This window comes from Diabrotica virgifera, chromosome 10, assembly GCF_917563875.1.
Source record: "Diabrotica virgifera virgifera chromosome 10, PGI_DIABVI_V3a".
Lineage (NCBI taxonomy): Eukaryota > Metazoa > Arthropoda > Insecta > Coleoptera > Chrysomelidae > Diabrotica > Diabrotica virgifera.
In genome coordinates, this window is record NC_065452.1 from 129,045,567 (window position 1) to 129,067,578 (window position 22,012).

The following is a 22,012-nucleotide window of genomic DNA, read 5'->3' on the forward strand; positions in this document are numbered from 1 at the left end:
TTCAATTATTCTAATTGTATAAAAGTAGTAAACTTTATATCTAGGGCTTTTCGTCTTCCTCGTATTACGAGAGATGTCGCTGTTTTGCGGGTCAAAAGGTGGAAACATTGCATCGCGATGTTTTCCCTTAAATAGCCAGGATTGTTGATATTTGTTTCAGAGTTGTGACTGCATAGCTTCACTGAGGAAGCATAGATGTTGAAATAGCTATATGGAGATGGTTGTCCAACTCTGAATCAAATAAAAACAAAAACTGTCTTTCGGTCCTTTTCCTAGACGAAAAAAAGGTAAATACGTGGCCAAACTGTCCTTTATTTGCTTTCTTCTATATTCGTCGTCTCTTGTGCTTATATATTGTAAAAGCCGGAGATACGGGATGCAGCCAGAAAGCAGTTTCTTAACGAAAAGTCTTGGATTTAAAATATTGTTTATTATTTTTATTTCAATTATTCTAATTGTATAAAAGTAGTAAACTTTATATCTAGGGCTTTTCGTCTTCCTCGTATTACGAGAGATGTCGCTGTTTTGCGTCTCAAAAGGTGGAAACATTGCATCGCGATGTTTTCCCTTAAATAGCCAGGATTGTTGATATTTGTTTCAGAGTTGTGACTGCATAGCTTCACTGAGGAAGCATAGATGTTGAAATAGCTATATGGAGATGGTTGTCCAACTCTGAATCAAATAAAAACAAAAACTGTCTTTCGGTCCTTTTCCTAGACGAAGAAAAGGTAAATACGGGGCCAAAGTGTCCTTTATTTGCTTTCTTCTATATTCGTCGTCTCTTGTGCTTATATATTGTAAAAGCCGGAGATACGGGATGCAGCCAGAAAGCAGTTTCTTAACGAAAAGTCTTGGATTTAAAATATTGTTTATTATTTTTATTTCAATTATTCTAATTGTATAAAAGTAGTAAACTTTATATCTAGGGCTTTTCGTCTTCCTCGTATTACGAGAGATGTCGCTGTTTTGCGTCTCAAAAGGTGGAAACATTGCATCGCGATGTTTTCCCTTAAATAGCCAGGATTGTTGATATTTGTTTCAGAGTTGTGACTGCATAGCTTCACTGAGGAAGCATAGATGTTGAAATAGCTATATGGAGATGGTTGTCCAACTCTGAATCAAATAAAAACAAAAACTGTCTTTCGGTCCTTTTCCTAGACGAAAAAAAGGTAAATACGTGGCCAAACTGTCCTTTATTTGCTTTCTTCTATATTCGTCGTCTCTTGTGCTTATATATTGTAAAAGCCGGAGATACGGGATGCAGCCAGAAAGCAGTTTCTTAACGAAAAGTCTTGGATTTAAAATATTGTTTATTATTTTTATTTCAATTATTCTAATTGTATAAAAGTAGTAAACTTTATATCTAGGGCTTTTCGTCTTCCTCGTATTACGAGAGATGTCGCTGTTTTGCGGGTCAAAAGGTGGAAACATTGCATCGCGATGTTTTCCCTTAAATAGGCAGGATTGTTGATATTTGTTTCAGAGTTGTGACTGCATAGCTTCACTGAGGATGCATAGATGCTGAAATAGCTATATGTAGATGGTGGTCCAACTCTGAATCAAATAAAAACAAAAACTGCCTTTATCTTATATATTATACTTGTATCCTTCATTTTAAGTTAAAATGTTCACAATCGTTCTCGTTCCTTCACCATTCTTATCAAAGAGATGATGAGGAAAGCCAGAGAATATTAGGGAGTGTTGAATGGCCTCCTCGTTCACCCGATTTGAATACTAAAGATTATTTTTATTAGAGATACTTGAACATAAAATTTTTTGTTGTAGAGAGACTTGATTAGAGAAGTGGAAATGGGACCTTTCAAACACACAGTAGACGATGGTCTGGACATTAGAAAAGCAGCATACGAATGCATGTACACATTGCTAGACTCCTGCCTCGACAAAGTTGATATATTTGAATTCATCAATCACGTAGAAACCGGATTAAAAGATCATTATGATATTAAAATGTTAACATACCTTATGGTAGCTAGACTGTCACAGATCTGTCCAGGAGCAGTATTTCAGAGTAAGTTCGTTTTACTGTACAAGAAATAAGTTAATGGAGTTATGCGCTTTCAATGAGAGGAACAGAGAGACACAATTAAAACGATATAGGTAAAGAAGCCCCGCCCACCAAACCAATTCGCTTTGTAGGTATGTTTCTGGAAGAGCAGCGTTGCCAGGTAGTCGGAAGTCAGAAGGTCTTATGCTGTTTTTCAAATTATTGCATTTTATAATATGGATTATCTATCCTACTTACTTATATTCTATTGAACAAGAAATTAACAAAGTAGAAAAAATAATGTATCTAATGTTTTGTGAAAGAAGCAAACGACAACATATAAACAAACGAATATAGTAAACAAACAAATTATTTAAAAGAAAAAACCTGAAATAAAAAAAATCACCATTCAATTAATGTGAACTCAACTTCTTGCAGTTCATCATCAGGTTCTTTACTGTATAAATTGGTTATATTCATAATTGCAACCATTATTTCTGGCGATGTAAAATTAACACATCCCTTTTGAAGATAAACTGATTGGGATGAAAGAATACATAATGCCATATAAAGTGGTTACCAAGCTGTTTCTGCACTTCTTTATTAAATTTACTCTTATTAATTACTTAATTAAATTACTCTTAAAAGTTAACACATACAATACAAAGACGCCTTTCTTCTTCATGTACCATGTCCTTTCAAAACGTTGGTTACCATCATAGCTATCTTAATTTCATTCACTGCCACCCTAAATAACATGCATCAACGTTATCCTGGATCTAACTTCACCGTGACTCTCTGCGTTACAATTAACTGATATCCAAGGTAAACAATTTGATCAACTTGCTCGAGTTTGGTATTATTTACGTATATAGACGGTTTTATATTCTGTTGTTTACTTATTATGAGTATTTTAGTTTTCAGTATGATCATGTAAAGGATTTATATTAGCATCCAAAAAATAATTGTTAATCCATATCGATTTAATTTTTAAAAGTCTTAAGAAAATATTATTTACATGCATTGTTTGGATTTCGTAAATGGGTGACATTGGTTTTGTAATCTAGGCCACGCATTTTGAAAACACCTAAGTCAACAATTATACTGCTATTAGTAATTCACGGTCACATTCACGTAGGGTCAATCATAACAAACAATTGGGATTTTTTTATAGATAGGTAGAAAGTAAAGAAAGAGATTATTCATTATTCAGAAACCGATGTGGTTAGAATAGAGACGTTATCCATCCTGACACCAACTAGTTACTGTCGTACATGGTGACTTAAATAAATATACTTCGGTAATTAGTGTTTCAGCTTAATCACCCCCCATCATCGGGGGGTTGATACCCCCGTACCACCATAATCAGATCCAGACCTGCTTCCTTACAGCTCTCAACGACACTATCAAGTAGCGTTTGCAGATATTCTTGAGTAGAAGCTAGGAGTACTGTGTCGTCCGCATATCGCAAATTATTGATGACTTCACCGTTCACAACTATTCCTTCTTGTTTTTCAGAAAGTGCATCTTTGAAAATTCTTTCGGAGTAAACGTTGAAAAGCAGGGGCGACAAGAGGCATCCCTGCCATCCTCCTCTTTTCTCTGCCGTCCAAGGCAATGTCTCTTAGAATTTAGATTAATATAGAGTGCTTAACACGATCGAGTACCTTTTGGAAGTCAATAAAACAACAGTACATGTCTACAGATATATCACGACATCTTTGAGCAAGTACGTTCATCCCAATCAATGCCTCTCTCGTTCCAAACCCTTTACGGAAACCAAACTGTGTGTCACTTAGTGCTGTTTCACATTATAAGAATTTTGAACGTGCGAGAAATTTCTCGTGCGGTAATTTTGTCGTACTTGTCCTTTTGACACAATAAGAATTGAGTCGCACGAAGATATTTTGTTGTGTTGTTTAGTATATTATTTTTATTTACACTTTGTGGCTGAGGTAGGTACATGATACGATGTCTGATATGTATCATTACGATGTATCATTACAAATGAGTATTTTTTGTCCATACTTTTGTCCTAACGTACAATGCGTATTTAATTCATTTGCAATTTCTATTTTGTCAGTTATTATTTCTTATGTTTTTAATTCAAAGTCTTAATTTGTTTTTATAACCCGCGAGTAGTCGCGCCGTTAGATAGAATCTCACATTTTATCCTTTTTCGCGATAACTTGATGAAAAATTTTGCAATTTTGAAAAAATTTCGAAGTGCCTCGAGGAAGAGTGTAATAATGCGTAGGAATTTTTTTTTCTTCTTTTTGTGGAATTTATGGCTTTGGGGAGAGCCAATTAGCTTTAATAATTGTTAGAAATAATATTTCTAACATAACAAGTAAATAAAAATACTATAAAATAAAAATTTGTTGTAAATTCGTATTTAAATTCGTATTTTGAGATAGAATTTAACACGCGACTATTCACGTTACAGAAGTGAGCGCGACTACTTCCGGGATAATCGTTGTTGTACTAAGATTTGTAATAAAGTAACAAATTATTCTAAATGGGAAATAAGCTACAGTTTAACTAAAAAAAATGATTTTATTAACGTTTCGACATCCAATTTGGGCGTCGAAACGTTAATAAAATCATTTTTTTAGTTAAATTTGGCTTATTTCCCATTTAGAACAGTTTATTACAAAATTGCCACAAGGAAATGGCTTCAGAACAACATTACAATCTATTTTTTTCATGTACAGAATTTAAAAGACCCTCCGTCGTCCACTCATTTTTAAATGTTGTTCCCCTCGTTTTAAATGTTGTTTTTAGATAATTTCACACAAGACGTGACGGCTCCAGTATTCACCGAGTCGTTTACCCTATAAAACTAAATATAATTTCGTAGAATAAAAGGTATAGTTATATTATATGGGGCGAAATCAAATTATAGCGTTGTGGTTACTTTATCGTCGAAGAAAGAGAAATAAGAGGAACCGAATTCATTGGGTCCATCCTATGAACCCAAAAAGATACGATTTATATATTTTTATATTCACACATATTGATGGAACACCCTCTATACTCAACGTTAATTGCAACTATGTAAAATAAAGTTTATATAAAATATACTTAGCAGTTTTAATTACTGTTATTATCAGTAACATATAATTAATTTTGCTGTACTTACCAAATGTGTTTTTCTTTATCCCCTAATTCGTCAAATTCTTGGTTAAGTGCACGGCATACACCATTCCAAGCATTTCTCGTCAAGTTTCTATATTTATAAATTGCTATTGTTTTGTCCCAAAGAACAGGTGTCGCTTCAATTAATGTTATTAATATTTCACTATCAATCTAAGACATCATAATATAAAATATTTGCACCTACTTCAAACAGCCACAAAATGTAAATGAAAATAATGTACCAAACAACCAAAGAAACTACCTTCGTGCGACTGAACGACTGTATCATATGAAAGGATGCATTCAGTCCCCTATGCTACTGGGTGCTTAAAGACGGCACGGCTGCCGTCTGTTGTTGTAGCAAGGGACGACATAATCACGGCGACTTTACCGAACGTTTCAACCACCGTCTAGTGAGAAAGGCTTCATATGATTACATGAGCCACCATTGGAATGTCGTCGTGTGTTCTAACCCTCGCACGTTTAAATTCTTATAATGTGAAACAGCGCTTACGTATTCCTCGCATTTATTGTAGATACGGCCATGTATTCCCTTCAGAAAAATTTCCCAATAAATGGCTTAACAAACTGATGGTTCTATAATTAGCACAGGTTTTTGCTGTTGTCTTAGGTAGAGCTATGAATAATGAATTGGTAGGTTGATTAGGTAGGTGTCCGCTGGTATAAATGGTATTGAAAAACGAAGTTATAGCCTCTAAAACATTGCTATCATTTATAAGCTTATATATTTCACTTGGGATTTCATCAGGACCTGTGCTATGTCATTTTTTGATGATTTTATGGCTTGTAATGTATGACAAAGACTAAAATTAGTAAATAGGGGATATTCCCTTTTCGGCTCACTATAATCCTTTAGTTCTTTATGATACCCCAGGTACATTTTAAAAACATCCCAGGTCGGCTCGAAGATTAACAGGTAGGGCTTAGTACCCCATTAGTAGGTATAATAATAATTTTATCTTGGAATTATAGATTAGGGAAAATTTCTTAAGGCGCATTTAAATCTAAGCGAACACGAACGAACGAACGAATTCGTTCGTTAACTTTATTGTATTTGTACAGCGAATCGAGCACGACCGAACGAATTCGTTCGCATTCGCACATGTTCCAACCGATGTCGGTAAGTGAGCGAATCATCAAAGGAAATCGTTGTTCAATGTGGACAGTGGATAGACGGTAGCGAGCGAATTCGTTTAGAAGTACTGATTTAATTTATTTACAAAACATTAGTTTGAGAGGGTTGTTTATTGTGTAGTTGTGAAAACATAATTTTGCAATATGGAATATGCCTGTGAAACCCAAAATCGAAGCTATATAAAATAATAAACAGAAAAACTGATGCTTGTTTTAACATTTCTATAGGAATGGGTTGTGATGTCTCTGAACTAAAAAAATGAATTAGCTTCTGGCATCATTTAGACGAGAAAGACAAAAAGAGGGTTCGAAGTGGTTTGCTTTTAAAAGCCTAAAGGCGGAGACAGATATCCGCGCCGCGAACTCCGCGCCGTGTGTGCGCCGCGCGTTCGTGGCGCGGTTATTGTTCGATAAAATTTTTCATTTTGACGATCCAGAGGAAACTTACGAACGTTTAGTAATTGTAGATAATCATGTCTCTGTCCTGTACTTCTACTACATCTTATTTTGGTATTGTTCTGAAACTATTTTCTTGTGTCATCTTATGCAATTTACTATTTTATGTGGAATAAGCCACAGTTTGGGAACATTTCGGGAACTACTTTTTTCGCTTCCCGGCAACACAAATATAATGGTAGGGGAGCCCAAGCGGAGATTTTTGCAGTTACTCGAGCGCGTCAGATTATCATATGGGGAGAAACGTGGTACCCTGCAGATGTACCTCCACCATATATTGGCTCTTAACACAGGGGAGTTCGTTCAGGGGGCCCGAAAAAAAATCTATCCTTAAAAATACTCGAAATTGTCAGATTAAGATAAGGTAAGTTAAGTACATGCAAAAGAGTCTATATTTCAAAAATATGACGATTTGAGCGGGGCGTACGGAAATAGGTGAGTCAAAAAGTTTCACAAAAAAAAAGCGAATATTTCGCGAAATGAACGTCAGATTGAAAAACTAAAAACTACGTGTTCAATATTTTTCAAAAATCTATCGAAAAATACCAAACTTGACCTTTCACGGAGAGGGGTGGGGGTAAATTTAAAATTTTAAATACAAATCCCGCGATCTTTCGCAAAATAAACATCATATCGAAAAACTGCAAAATACACTTTATCAATATTTTTGAAAAATCTATCGAATGCTTCCAAACACGACCCCCCACGTAGGTGAGGTGGGGGGTTACTTTAAAATCTTAAATGGTAGACCCCGTTTCTTATTGCAGATTTGGATTGTTTGTATAAAAATAAACAACTTTTATTCGAAACATTTTTTTGAATTATGGATATATGGCGCTATAATCGGAAAAAAGATTGTTGGAAATGGAAAATTAAATTAAAAAATGGGAAGTCCCCACTAAAATGGAAAATTGTAGTTAACTTTTTTGGTTTTAGGACCTAATAATCACAACCCAATAGGTCCCCAAAGCGCTCGAGTGACTGCACATTTAGCATACTTTGCTCCCCTACCATAATATATCTGCTTGTTCCTACAACCAGAAACAAAATTAGAGAACTATAGGTACTTCCAAGTCATGCGTTACCTTTTTCGTTTTCCGGTGACACAATTGTAATGTATCTGCTTGTTTCAACTGCGTAGCTTCACTAGAAACGAAATTAGAGAACTATAGGTTCTTCCAAGCCCTGTGTTAACTTTTTCGCTTTCCGGTGACCCAATTATAATATATCTGCTTGTTCCAACTCAGTTGCTTCACCAGAAGCCGAAGTTAGGAAACTATAGCATCTTCCAAGATGTGCGTTACCTTTTTCGCTTTCCGACGACACAATTATAACATATCTACTTGTTCCAACTCTGTTGCTTCACCAGAAGCGAAGTTAGGAAACTATAGGCTCTTCCAAGTTGTGCGTTACCTTTTTCGTTTTCCGGTGACCCAATTATAATATATCTGCTTGTTCCAACTCCGTTGCTTCACCAGAAGCGAAGTTAGAAAACTATTGGGTCTTCCAAGTTGTGCGTTATCTTTTTGGCTTTCCGGTGACCCAATTATAATATATCTGCTTGTTCCAACTCAGTTGCTTCACCAGAAGCGAAGTTAGGAAACTATAGGCTCTTCCAAGATGTGCGTTACCTTTTTCGCTTTCCGAAGACACAATTATAACATATCTACTTGTTCCAACTCCGTTGCTTCACCAGAAGCGAAGTTAGGAAACTATAGGCTCTTCCAAGTTGTGCGTTACCTTTTTCGTTTTCCGGTGACCCAATTATAAAATATATGTTTGTTCTAACTCCGTTGCTTCACCAGAAGCGAAGTTAGAAAACTATTGGGTCTTCCAAGTTGTGCGTTACCTTTTTGGCTTTCCGGTGACCCAATTATAATATATCTGCTTGTTCCAACTCTGTTGCTTCACCAGAAGCGAAGTTAGAAGACTATAGGTTCTCCAAGTCGTGCGTTACCTATTTCGCTTTCCGGTGACACATAATATATATCTGCTTATGAATGTTTTTTTGATATTGATAACTATTTCCGAAGTGAAAGTCGTTTAATTTCAAACTCGAATTGTGGCTTATGCCCAAATAAAATAGTAAATCTTATTTTTAATACATGTTATTTTTAGTACAATGAACTAACATTTTTTAAAAAGGTCCGCATGTACATTTTTTTATTTCAGCTTCTATTTCCGTTCAGATCGGATTTAAGTTGTTTCTTTAAATTAAATGGTTCTTTATTGAGGATCCCACAATAATGATTTTCCACGGTAAACATCAATAAGTTAGATATTTCCTTCCGACAGTTCCGACCATTCCATTACTAACAAATATTCAACTCATGCGCGCCAAAACCAACAAACCACTCGCAAACCCGTCCAAATACGTATTGCGAACCATCAAAGCGTTTGTTGAACAACCGACAGAATTTAGATCGTGGTGCGCCGTGTGCGTGCCGTTTGTGCGTCACTTGAAAACACGTACTAATCTGACGAATACGCTGCGCGCGAGCGGCTCGCACACCGAGCAGAGCGCATATGTATATCCGCCTTAATGTTTTTATTGGATAAATTTCAACCCAGAAACACTAATGAATTAACCAAATCAAATTAATTGCTAAAATTAATTAAAAGCAAATTTATTTTGATACACCAATTTTACAATTTATTATTTGAACATAATATAGTCATAATATCGAGAGCAAGTAACTTTTTCGAGGAAGAATTTTAAGAAAGCTTGTTCTTTATTATATTATTTTCTAAGCTCCCTCAAACAGCGTATAATACCTGCTATCTGCTATTTTTGTAAGCTATTATTGTATTAAAATTTACCCAGCAAGAAACACGAAAATAAACTTAAACACAATGTGTGACTGGCACTGGCCCATCTTAAAAACATCTGCGGGCAATATGCACTCCCGATCATCAACGAATGCGAACGTTCGCTTCAATGTAAATGGCCCTACTTTGTAGCGAACGAATGACCAAGCGAACACCTACGAATTCGTTCCTTCGTTCGTTCGTTCGTGTTCGCTTTGATTTAAATGCGCCTTTATTAACATAGAAAAATATCCTTCCTTCAATACCCATTTCTTCAATATTGTACAGAAATTTTGGGTTCTTTACGAATTTAAGAAACAGTTTCTCTTGGTTGGAAATGTTGGCCGTGGAATCGATTTCGCTACTGATACATAGGATAAAGCTTGGTTAGATGTTTGAGACATATTGACTGTTTAGGTATCTGCTACGACACTGCTCATGTAGTCAAAAACAATTATTATTTCTAGTTGAAGGTATACCAACGTCACTGTTTTTGCACTATGTTTTACAAAGCACGACAAAATACAGACCGATGGTACTCGCTCGACACCTCGTAGTGGAATCAATTTATCTTTCAATTAATTACTAATTCAGTATTCAGACAAAATAGAGTGTAATGACATCTTTAAAGGCCAGTATAAGTGCAATGTTTAGTCAAAGAGGAAAATTATTATTGTTGTGTGAACGTTATCAATTTAAAGAACAAAAACAAATAGCTTCAGGTGAAACAAAGTGGAGATGTGTAAGGGATAATTGCAAAGCTTACCGTCAAACTGGTTTATTTGACTTTCTGTTCTAAAATAGAATTCATCTGGTATTGTTCAAGTTTCCTTCATTCGGCACCGACCTTTTGCATCATTTCAAGGTCTTGAGGATTACAAATTCGGGTCAATTTTGACATTAGTGGTAAAGGGATTTGGCAATTGTTAAACCTATAACTACTTTATCGCTTTGGAAAAATTTATTTAAATCCAAAAATTTTGGTAAAGCCAATCCAAAAATAGGTAAAAAAGTTCCCACTCCAATTCATCCACTAATTTTAATTTAATTTTATTTACGTTGCGTTAAGATGTTGAAATTTAGCTCCAGAGAAATGTTTGTTTTCATGTCAACCTTAAGATTATCGTATAAAATGAGAATTATCATACACCTGGCAACGCAGTGTAGCAGTGTACGCAGTTTTACAACAGTGATAAATTCGATCGGAAACATTCGAGTTTCGATCGGGAGCCTAGGATATATTATTTTCATTTCTGTCTAATACGTTTAAATATTAATGCTGGCATCTGTCAGTACCTCTCGCTAAGTATCCCGCACAAACCTTATGGAAATTAGGTCCCAGTGGATTTCGTTCATACGTTGGGATAACACTCTGAAGTATCCTGATAAAAAGTTCTCATGGGCACAACTCAATCGTATGAAGGATTTTCAAGATATAGAGGCACAAACTCGGAAAAGTATAAGATTTACTGGGTATTCCAATTCCCTGAGTTACTGGTTATCTGGCAACATGTAGAAGTTTGGATCAAGAAAAAGTACTACATAGTAGTCTAGGATTTTTTCGTGGCCTATCCAATGGCGACTTTTAATTTGACCTTGACCTTCAACGGACGTCATCTTCTAGAGTTTCGAGGGTTTTCGGCATTAAATTGATATAACCAGATTACTCATGGGTTTTTGGGATCGCTAAACACGAATATGCCATCAGAATTGACCTCCGGAGGACGTGGTGGCCAGGGCCACTGCAAGGGACGTCATCTTCTAGAGTTTCGATGGTTTTCGGCATTTAATTGATGCAAATGAATTACTGGAGGGTTTTTTGAGGTCGCTAAACACGAATATGCCACCAGAACCAACTCCCGGAGCACCTGGTTTCCAAGGTAAATGAAAGGCGCTCCTCGAGTTTCGAGGGTCTTTGGTACTACATTAATGCATACGGATTAGTTATAGGTTTTTGGGGTTGCTGAACACGAATACGTGATCAGCACAGACACGGGAGCACCTGGTGCCTAAGACAGGTTATCTTCTGGAGTTTCGGAGGAATCAAATAGAGGAATCAAATGGATTACTCTTAGGTTTTTAACTTCAGAAGATAACCTGTCTTATGCTCCTGTGTCTGTGGTGATCACGTATTCGTGTTCAGCAACGCCAAAAACCTGTAACTAATCCGTTTGCATTAATGTAATAACAAAGACCCTCGAAACTCGAGGAGCGCCTTTCATTGCCTTAGAAACAGGTGCTCCGGGAGTTGGTTCTGGTGGCATATTCGTGTTTAGCGACCTCAAAAACCCCTCCAGTAATTCATTTGCATCAATTAAATGCCGAAAACCATCGAAACTCTAGAAGATGACGTCCATTGCAGTGGCCCTGGCCACCACGTTATCCGGAGGTCAATTATGATGGCATATTCGTGATTAGCGATCCCAAAAACCAATGAGTAATCTGTTTATATCAATTTAATGCCGAAAACCCTCGAAACTCTAGAAGATGACGTCCGTTGAAGGTCAAGGTCAAAGTAAAGGTCACCATTGGATAGCCAGGAAAAATCCCAGACTACTAGTACTTTTCCTTGATCCAAACTTCTACATGTTGCCAGATAACCAGTAACTCAGGGAATTGGAAGACCCAGTAAATCTTATAATTTTCCGAGTTTGTGCCTCTATATCTTGAAAATCCTTCATACGATTGAGTTACGCCCATGAGAACTTTTTATCAGGATGCTTCAAAGAGTATTTTCCCAAAGTATGAACGAAATCCACTGGGACCTAATTTCCATAAGGTTTGTGCGGGGTACTTTCGTAATACTTACCATAAAATTTTTCCCTATCTGTATATCTCAAAGACTAAAAAGATAAACTTGTTTTAGTGTTGGATAAATTAGTTGAACCACTTAGAGCTACACTAACCATGAAAGTAAAAGCTAATTCAGTCAAACAAGAATATGAGAAACAAGACGAACTGAAAAAATCCGCTATGCGGGCTGTAGCAGCTCTTTTGAGCATACCAGATGCAGGTAAATACAATATCTCTTTAAATAAAAAAGTATTTAAAAGCAAAAAAGAAATCCAAAGAACCGGAGAACTAATGATTTCTTACGCTGGAAAATAAATTCTGGTTACAACCTAAATCCGAGCCTTCTACAATTTACAAAGTAAACGGACGATAAATGGATAGACATGGGGAATCTACAATATGCATTTCACGACACGTCAATTTATCTATGTAAGAATCCAACGAATTTGATTCCAGGTGCTCAATTTGTGAGTAAACGAAGGTAATGTAAGACAGTTTAAGATTTATTTTCGTTTCAGAGACCACCACCATCAGTGGCGTACTGATAGATCAGCGGGCCCTGGTTCCAGTTGGGATGCGGGCCCGCCTGCCCAATAAAACCACACATTGTATATCAAAAGTTTTTAATAAACATTGAATATAAATCATCATATATCATAAAATGTATCATACATTTTTTATAAAAACTCAAGCTAATTATAAATGAATTACTGCCACCCTAAATACAGGGTGAGTCATGAGGAACTGTACATACTCCTACCTCGTATAGAAGCTCCTATGGGGAATAACAAATGACCATTAAAAAGTGTCTGCTCCCATTGTTTAATAATATACAGGGCGAGTTTCGCATTTTGATAGAAATTTGTATTCGTCATAATTTTTGAACGGTCAGATCGATGTGTCTCTTATTTTGGTCAATCGTTACACTATTACCACCCAATCAACTGATTTAGTCAAACTAGAAAAAAATCAGGTCCGGCTTTAAAAAAATAGTTCGTTTGGGTCTTAGAAAAAATTTCACCCTGTATACGCTTTTTGAAAACTCTAATATGAATTTTACAAATTAGACAAATAGGCAATTAAAATGGCATATTTATTTTTCCCCCACACGATTACTTAATTTTTTATAAAAAAATCAAATTTGACTATGAATTAAAAGTTTGGTAAAGTGAACCATAGATTTAAAAAAATTAACTTTTATTACAAAAATTAATTTTTTTAAACAAATATTGAATAAATTAGTTGATTGGGTGGTAAAATAAGTTAAATATTTGTTAAAAAAAATTAATTTTTGTAATAAAAGTTAATTTTTTTAAATCTATGGTTCACTTTACCAAACTTCTAATTCACAGTCAAATTTGATTTTTTTATAAAAAAATTAAGTAATCGTGTGGGAAAAAATAGATATGCCATTTTAATTGCCTATTTGTCTAATTTATAAAATTCATATTAGAGTTTTCAAAAAGCGTATACAGGGTGAAATTTTTTCTAAGACCAAAACGAACTAATTTTTTAAAGCCGGACCTGATTTTTTTCTAGTTTGACTAAATCAGTTTATTAGGTGGTAATAGTGTAACGATTGGCCAAAATAAGAGACACATCGATCTGACCGTTCAAAAATTATGACGAATACAAATTTCTGTCAAAATTCGAAACTCGCCCTGTATATTATTAAACAATGGGAACAGATACTTTTTAATGGTCATTTGTTATTCTCCATAGGGGCCTCTATACGAGGTAGGAGTATGTACAGTTCCTCATGACTCACCCTGTATAAAAACTCAAGCTGAACTACAAATTTTATAGTTCATTTTACTCACGGTTGTTGCTCCAAATTTTAAAGAACCGTTTGGATTGACATGAAATTTGGCATAAACATAGCTAACATGTCAAAGAAAAAAGGTGATATTGTGCCGATGTGTGATTCTGTCTGGGGGGTGAGTTTCTTCCCTTCTTGGGGGTGAAAAAATACACGTTCAAGATAAGTCCGGAATTGGATAAACTAACTAGTTCTAAGCAACTTTAGTTCCATAGATTGTTTTCACTAAGTCAATATTTTTTGAGTTACTTGCGAGTGAATATGTTCATTTTTCAACAAAAAAACTACGTTTCTAGAGGGTTTTTCGGAAAGAACTCAAAAAGTCCTGTAGACCCAGTAGGAGCAGAGTCGTAGGTAATGAAAAATAGGTTCTTATTCGTCAAATTCCAAATCGAATATTTTAACTCATCACACGTTTTTTAAAGTGTTTAAAAAAGCTGATTTTCTGTTTTTCTTTAAATGTTTCTAGCATCAAAAGTAAACAAGGTACGCTCAAAACAAAGTTGGTCATTTTTCTTGGTAAAAAAAATCGTAAAAATCACCACCTAATTAGCATCTCAAATGGAACTAATCGTTACCGCTTCACAAGTTACTTGACTTACATATTGTTTATATGATCTGTAAGTTTTATCAGTTCAAAGTTCTCATTTTTGAAAATAATTGGTTGAGTAAAAATTATTTTTTAATTATGAAATTTTTTTTAAATAACTTAAAAATTATTGGTGATACCAAAAATCTCAAGTAGTAAAAAAATAGGCTATTGCAAATATTTTGGACTTTTTGTTTTTCTGAAGAAAAAAATTGGTTAAGGTATGGCTATTCAAAATTTGTATACACTCGTGATTAGTGACTCGTTTAGCCCATTTAACTACAGCCTTTTCAAAAATAAGCACTATGAACCAATGAATCTTACAGATCTTATAAAAAATACATAAGTAAAGTAATTTGTGAAGCGGTAACGATTAATTTCATTTCGCATTTTTCAATTTTTCGACCAACATTATTTTGATCGTTACTTACTTTTCATGTTAGAAACTTTTTTATTAAAGAAAAACAAAGTTTTTTTATATAATTTAAAAAAAAAGTTGAAAACAGTCTTCCCTTGAAAATTGCTTGATTTTTTGGATATTTGGTAGAACTTACTTTTTATTAGCTATAACTCTGCTGCTATACAGGGTGCGCCAAACCTCTGGTTTTCTTTCATTACGGCCAAATTATGGGATATCCAAAAAAATGTTTTTAACAAAATTAATTTATATCGAAACCATCTATAATTTAAAATTATTTTTGATTATACACGGTGAGTCAGAACGACGGTACGAACCAAGGTTGTGTTTTTTTAAATGGAACACCCTATATATTAAATCATTTTTGAATATATTCTTTAAAAATATTAAGAATTTGTATAAGGTATTACAGGCCTGAAGTTAACAATTTTCTAAATATTTACACTTTTATTGAGAAAAATGGTAATATTCAAAGGGCTGTGAATTAGGCTTCAAGGTAATAAAAATTTAAATGATATGCAAAGTTCTTTTAGTATAATGTTATTTTAAAATAAATTAACATATTTGACATATAGCCATAGAATATACAGTGTGATCAGTAATTGCAAATACAAAATTTTCTCATTTTTTTTAAATGGGACACCCTGTATATGAGTATTGCCTTTTGTAGTAAATATTATAACCTTTCTTTTGGTATAAGGTTGTATGCACCTAACATGTTTCGTTTTGTAGATATTTAAAAAAAGCTATAGATTTTACGTTTTTGTGGATTTTTTATTAAAAAATTTTTTTGCAAAAAAAATAATTATAATCTGGTTTTAGAAACATACATTAAAATATCAAATATGAAAATAACGTAATTAAAGATTAAAATAAATCGCATACTAGTACAATTCAATTGAATTTAATAACTTAAAATTATTTTACAAAAAATATGTTACCATACTAATGAATGCATAAATTAGTTACTAAATTAAATAAACAACCAAATTTGATATCTACCCTAGAAATTTTTCTACCACAGACACTTTCCTGTACCAAATTAATTGTTAGTTAGTATAGTTAGTATATTGTATTTACGAGTAAGATCAGTTAAACTTTTAATTTACCTACCTCTTAAATTTACTTACATCTTGAGAACATAATTATAAAGTATGCTTTGAAACAAATGAATGTTAAATGTATCAACCAAATTATGTATTAATATAAATAGTATTAACTGGTGTCACAAAAGCTGGTAATACTTTTGTAGTTGAAATTTTTGTAACAATTTTTTATATTTTAAATTTCAATTTTTCAACCGAACAATTGGTGGATATGACATTTGTTTTGGGCGAAACCATTATAAATTATTACCAGCTTTTGTGACACAACTACATATGTAGAAACTATTTACTTCATAATATACTTCTATAACGTTAATTTGTTTCAAAGCATACTTTATACGTTCTCAAGATGTAGGTAAATTAAAAAGTTAAAAACTGATTTACAATTTAACTAACACAATTGGGTACAATAAAGTTACTAGGGTAAAAAAATTTCTAGGGTAGATATCAAATTTGGTTGTTTATTTAATTTAGTAAGTAATTTATGCATTCATTAGTATGGTAAAATATTTTTTGTAAAATAATTTTAAATTATTAAATTCAATTGAATTGTACTAGTATAAGATTTATTTTAATCTTTAATTACGTTTTTATTTTCATATTTGATATTTTAATGTATGTTTCTAAAACAAAATTATAATTATTTTTTTTTGCAAAAAAATTTTTTAATAAAAAATCCGCAAAAACGTAAAATCTATAGTTTTTTTTAAATATCTACAAAACGAAACACGCTGGGTGCATACAACCTTATACCAAAAGAAAGGTTGTAATATTTACTAGAAAAGGCAATGTCCCATTTAAAAAAAAATGAAAAAATTTTGTATTTGCAAATAGTGATCACACTGTATACTCTATGGCTATATGTCAAATATGTTAATTTATTTAAAAATAACAGTATACTAAAAAAACTTTGGCATATCATTTAAATTTTTATTACCTTGAAAGCCTAATTCACAGCCCTTTGAATATTACCATTTTTCTCAATAAAGTCGCGTTTACATGATGGCAATTGGCGAGACAATTGTCATTGGACAATTGTCATCACGTGGTTGCGGATTGTCGGAGGCCAGTCCAGTTGGAAGAGAAGATGTTTACACGGGGCCAACTATTGCCATGGCAGTAGACAGCTAAAACATGGCCGACTGCTCGTCATCTAGAGGGAACTGGCAAAAAACAAGACAGCACTACTGTCCTACACCGTTCACACGGCGCCAATTGTCGCGACAATTGAGATTTCGAGTGGTGGGGGGCTCACTGGGCGCAGCTCATTGTCCTCAGTCTACTCCCGGAGACAACTGAATTTTGGGCCAATTGTGAGGGCAGTTGGCAAGGCAATTGGCCTGAAGTGTTTACACGAAGACAATAATTTCATGCCAGTCAGTTGTCTTCTGACAATTGTCTCGCCAATTGCCATCATGTAAACGCGACTTAAAAGTGTACATATTTCGAAAATTGTTAACTTTAGGCCTATAATACCTTATATAAATTCTTAATATTTTAAAAAAATATATTTAAAAATGATTTAATATATAGGGTGTTCCATTTAAAAAAACCCAACTTTGGTTCGTACCGTCGTTCTGACTCACCCTGTATAATCGAAAATAATTTTAAATTATAGACGGCTTCGATATACATTAATTTTGTTAAGAACATTTTCTTGTATATCCCATAATTTAGCCGTAATCAAAGAAAACCAGAGGTTTGGCGCAACCTGTATATACTCCATCTAATTTACTTACCGTTGCACGTCATCCGCGACATAGCCTGTGACGTCACATGATACCAACACGAAATATTTAGGCGGTAGGTGTGTTCTTTTTTAGAATCACTTTGCCGAGTACACTGGCATTACAGCCACTAGACATATTTTATTATATACGCGTAGAAATAATATTTAAAGATTTCTATTAATGTTAACTTAAAGAAATACACAATAATATGTTTGATTTAATTTGTATAAATGGATTATAAAGCGTTTTTATGAAGCACATTTGTTCGGAATACACTGTAACTATAATCGAACGAAGTTGATAATTTTGGCATAAATTGGTAACATTTATTTGACAGTTGCGGTGCTGACACTTCATATTTGTTTGTATTCTTTACTATAAGTATTTGTTTCATTATATTTACTGTTTTTATTATGTGCTTTAACGTAAGATTATAACTTAATTCTTGTTTTCTATTTCTAAAGTTTTTATTTATTTACATTGAAAATTAATTTGTTTTGCTTTATAATCCACTTCCGCAAAAATTGTGTGATGTATTTGATTTAAAATGAATTCAAGAATTTTTTGTAATTGGGCAACAATGTCAACTTAGATCTCTAACGTAGATAATGACGTGCAATGGTAAGTAAATTAGACGGACTGTACGTGTCTACAGACTTTATATATACTCCACTTTTTTCACTTTTTTATCAGCTATATTTTTGCTAATAGTATTTTTTTAATAAAATACTTCTTGTTTTTTTGCGAAAAAGCGCCTGAAAATGTGTTTTTTTGTAGAAAAATAAACATTTGCACTCGCAATTAACTCGAAAAGTATTGACTTAATGAAAAAACAATATAGAAAAAAAGTTGATTAGAATTAGTTAGTTCGTCAAATTCAGGACTGATTTTGAACGTATATTTTTTCACCCCGAGAAGGGGCGAAAGTCATTCCCTGGGTAAAAGCACAAATCGGCACAATATCTCGTTTTTTCTTTGACATTATTAGCTATGTGTATGCCAAATTTCATGTCTATCCAAAGCCGTTCTTTAAATTTTTTTGGTTTGAAGGTTTTGCAATATTTTACCGTGAGTGAACGGACTATTAAAGTAGTAAATTAATATTAATCCTATCGTTTTTCATACTGACATGACTGATCACTTTACGACAGCCGTATTTATAAATAATAAAATTCAAAAATTTTCTGCATCTAAATCTCCAGTCATAATAAATTAAAAACCAATATCGGAAAACTACTACAGCTTTTAAAAAATGAACAATATCAAAAAAATAGATTTTCAAATTGCATATTATGATACATTTATTAATAAGTTAAATAATTACATACAAATATCTAGGGAGATAAAACCCTTAAATAAACAAATATAAAAAAACTTGGATCGGTGAGGTTGATATCAATCAAATGACGAGATTTTCTTAAAAATAAATTAGTGTTTATATTTTATCCTTATTATGCTTACCACTATATAATTGTCTATATTTATGCAGGTGTTATGATGAGGGTGCTATAAATACAAACAAAAGGAGCATCGAGCGTCTTGGAATTATTTTTATGACGGTATAAAACTTGCATTGAATATCTGTTTCCGAATTTGCAACTTTGCAGTTTTACAACTTCTGCTAATATAAAAAATAGTACAAAAGTGTTTGTGTTAGCACGTGTTTAGGCAGGCAACGGCGGTTATTCTTTAAACAAGTGTTGAGACAAGGGCTTTGTTTAGCAGGTAAAATGAAGAAACCTTACGATAAATAACGTTCTCTGTGTTACTTAATAAATTTGGTTTTCAAATTTTTTGATGAATAGGTATTTTTTGTTTTTATTTATAAATACCTACACAAAAATTAAAATTTATTAAGCAGTTACATTTCGTAGTGTGTACTTGTGTAGTTCAAAATGTCCCAAACAAATTATGTAGAAACAAAAAAGGCAAAAAACGCGTTAAAGCGGGCCCCTGCGGGGCCCGGGCCCTGGTTCCGCGGAACCATGCTCAGTAGGCCACTGACCACCATCTGTTTACGTACGTTTTAACCTCTTGGTTTCTTCCGAACAGCCAGGAGAGATTCGGTTTCGATTCAGACCACACCACGGGCTGTTCTGAGGAGTTCAAGAGAACGAAATATGCATAAACAGATGGTGGTGGTCTCTAAAACGAAATTAAATACTAAACTGTCTTTCATTACCTTTGTTTTGTTACAAAACTGACTTTTCTATGATCTTTTAGGCACTAATGTTTAGTTTTAGTTGACTTAATTTATTTTTAATAACTTACTTCTAAACAAATGAAAAACACTGAATTTATATCCTTTATTTTACAAACTACGATATCTAATTTATTTATTACACTAAATATAATAATTTATCTAATTACAAATTAAAAAAATATACCGCGCCCGTTACATATCAAAGTACACCGACGTTTTCAGATTCACAACTGCCCTGCTAATTCCAAAAACCTACTATTTATACAACATTCAATGTTCTAGAAATAAATAACAAGTTTAAAGAATTTACTCCAAAAGTCGAGAAGAAATAGAACATCATAAATCATAAAAACGTCGGGTCGTTTGCCGAAAAGAATATTTACATAACAATAAAAGAATTTACTAGTAAATCATAAATCAATAGTTTGTTTACGTTAAAAGATAAAAGGGTCTTGTTTACATTAAAATTATAATAAATAGGCCAGGTCGTGAGCAGCCTGCAGTGTCACAGTTTACTCACAAATTGAGCACAGGAATCAAATTCGTTGGATTCTTACATAGATAAATTGACGTGTCGTGAAATGCATATTGTAGATTCCCCATGTCTATCCATTTATCGTCCGTTTGCTTTGTAAATTGTAGAAGGCTCGGATTTAGGTTGTCTGGTGCTTTGGAATTATTTTTGCCTTTAAAAAAGTATTTCTTTCTATACTCTGGGATTCACAGTTTCGAATCAAATGTCAACATTTCTAATCCTCTTCTAGGAACTTGAAACTGCGAGTGACCAAGAAAATTGTTCGTGATCTAATAATTCAGTTTATTTTTATTTTTTTTAGATAAAAATCCACATCTGATTGAATTTGTAAGCCAAATCAAGAATTCCCCTGACTTGGTACCAATATTTGAGGCAGTTAAGAAAGACTCCTCAACTTCTCACAATGACTGCCTCTTGATGGATCAAAGTTAAATTTAATTTTTTCTCCTTGTGAATTTAAAGTTGATTAAATTGTAATTTTTAAGTTACTCGTTAAATTATTTTTATGTATTTAAATTTTCAATTTAATTTCATTGCTTATTTAAAATGTGAATTCATTTTTGTTTTATTAATTTGCTACAACGTGAAAAGGTAATAAGTTTGAACGATGGTTTGGCGAAATAGTAATAATACTACTTTTTGTAAGTTTGTAATGCTACAACACATGCTGTTGAAATAAAAACACTTTTTTCTTATTTCTACATAAATCTTACTCAATTATCATATAAGAGACGGTTAAAACAAAAACATTTGTGCAAATAGGCCGAGATATATAATATAACGGTAAATAATTTTCCCATAAAGAGAGGCTGATATTTTCGATTTGAATTCTTCCAAATTGATCCTAATTATCCAAATTTTGATTTATCCCCTTTTCACGAGCTGTAGCGAATTAAATCTTGTGCAAAAATAAAACCAATAATTTTGAATATTATAAAATGTAATAAATATCATTTCGTCAATTCACAGTATTCATTGAGACCTAACTCCGGCGTACCTCAAGGTAGTGTTCTTGGTACACTCTTATACCTATTATACACGGCTGCTCTACCCTCTTCTGATCAGTGCTCCTTAGGAACATTCGCTGATGACACCGTCATCCTCTAGTCCCCCACTCATTCGAAGCATCTAGATCTAGAAGGTTACAACACCACTGAGACACATTCAGATGTGGTTAAGAAAATGGAGAATGAGGGTTAATGAGAGTAAATCAAACCATGTAACTTTTACAACTGATGCCCTCAGAGCAACAGTGGC

General features: G+C 33.5%; 1 protein-coding gene across 1 annotated transcript in view; it reads left to right on the plus strand.

Moving 5' to 3' along the window:
- Positions 1–21,717, plus strand: part of LOC126893447 (cullin-associated NEDD8-dissociated protein 1) — an 81,487-nt gene extending 59,770 nt beyond the window's left edge. Inside the window, exons 13-15 of the mRNA XM_050663649.1 lie at positions 1,786–2,029; positions 12,429–12,575; positions 21,057–21,717. Coding sequence (XP_050519606.1) covers positions 1,786–2,029; positions 12,429–12,575; positions 21,057–21,187 — 522 coding nt within the window. The 3' untranslated portion in view covers positions 21,188–21,717. The remainder of the gene's footprint in view (positions 1–1,785; positions 2,030–12,428; positions 12,576–21,056) is intronic.
- Positions 21,718–22,012: the final 295 nt, after the last annotated feature.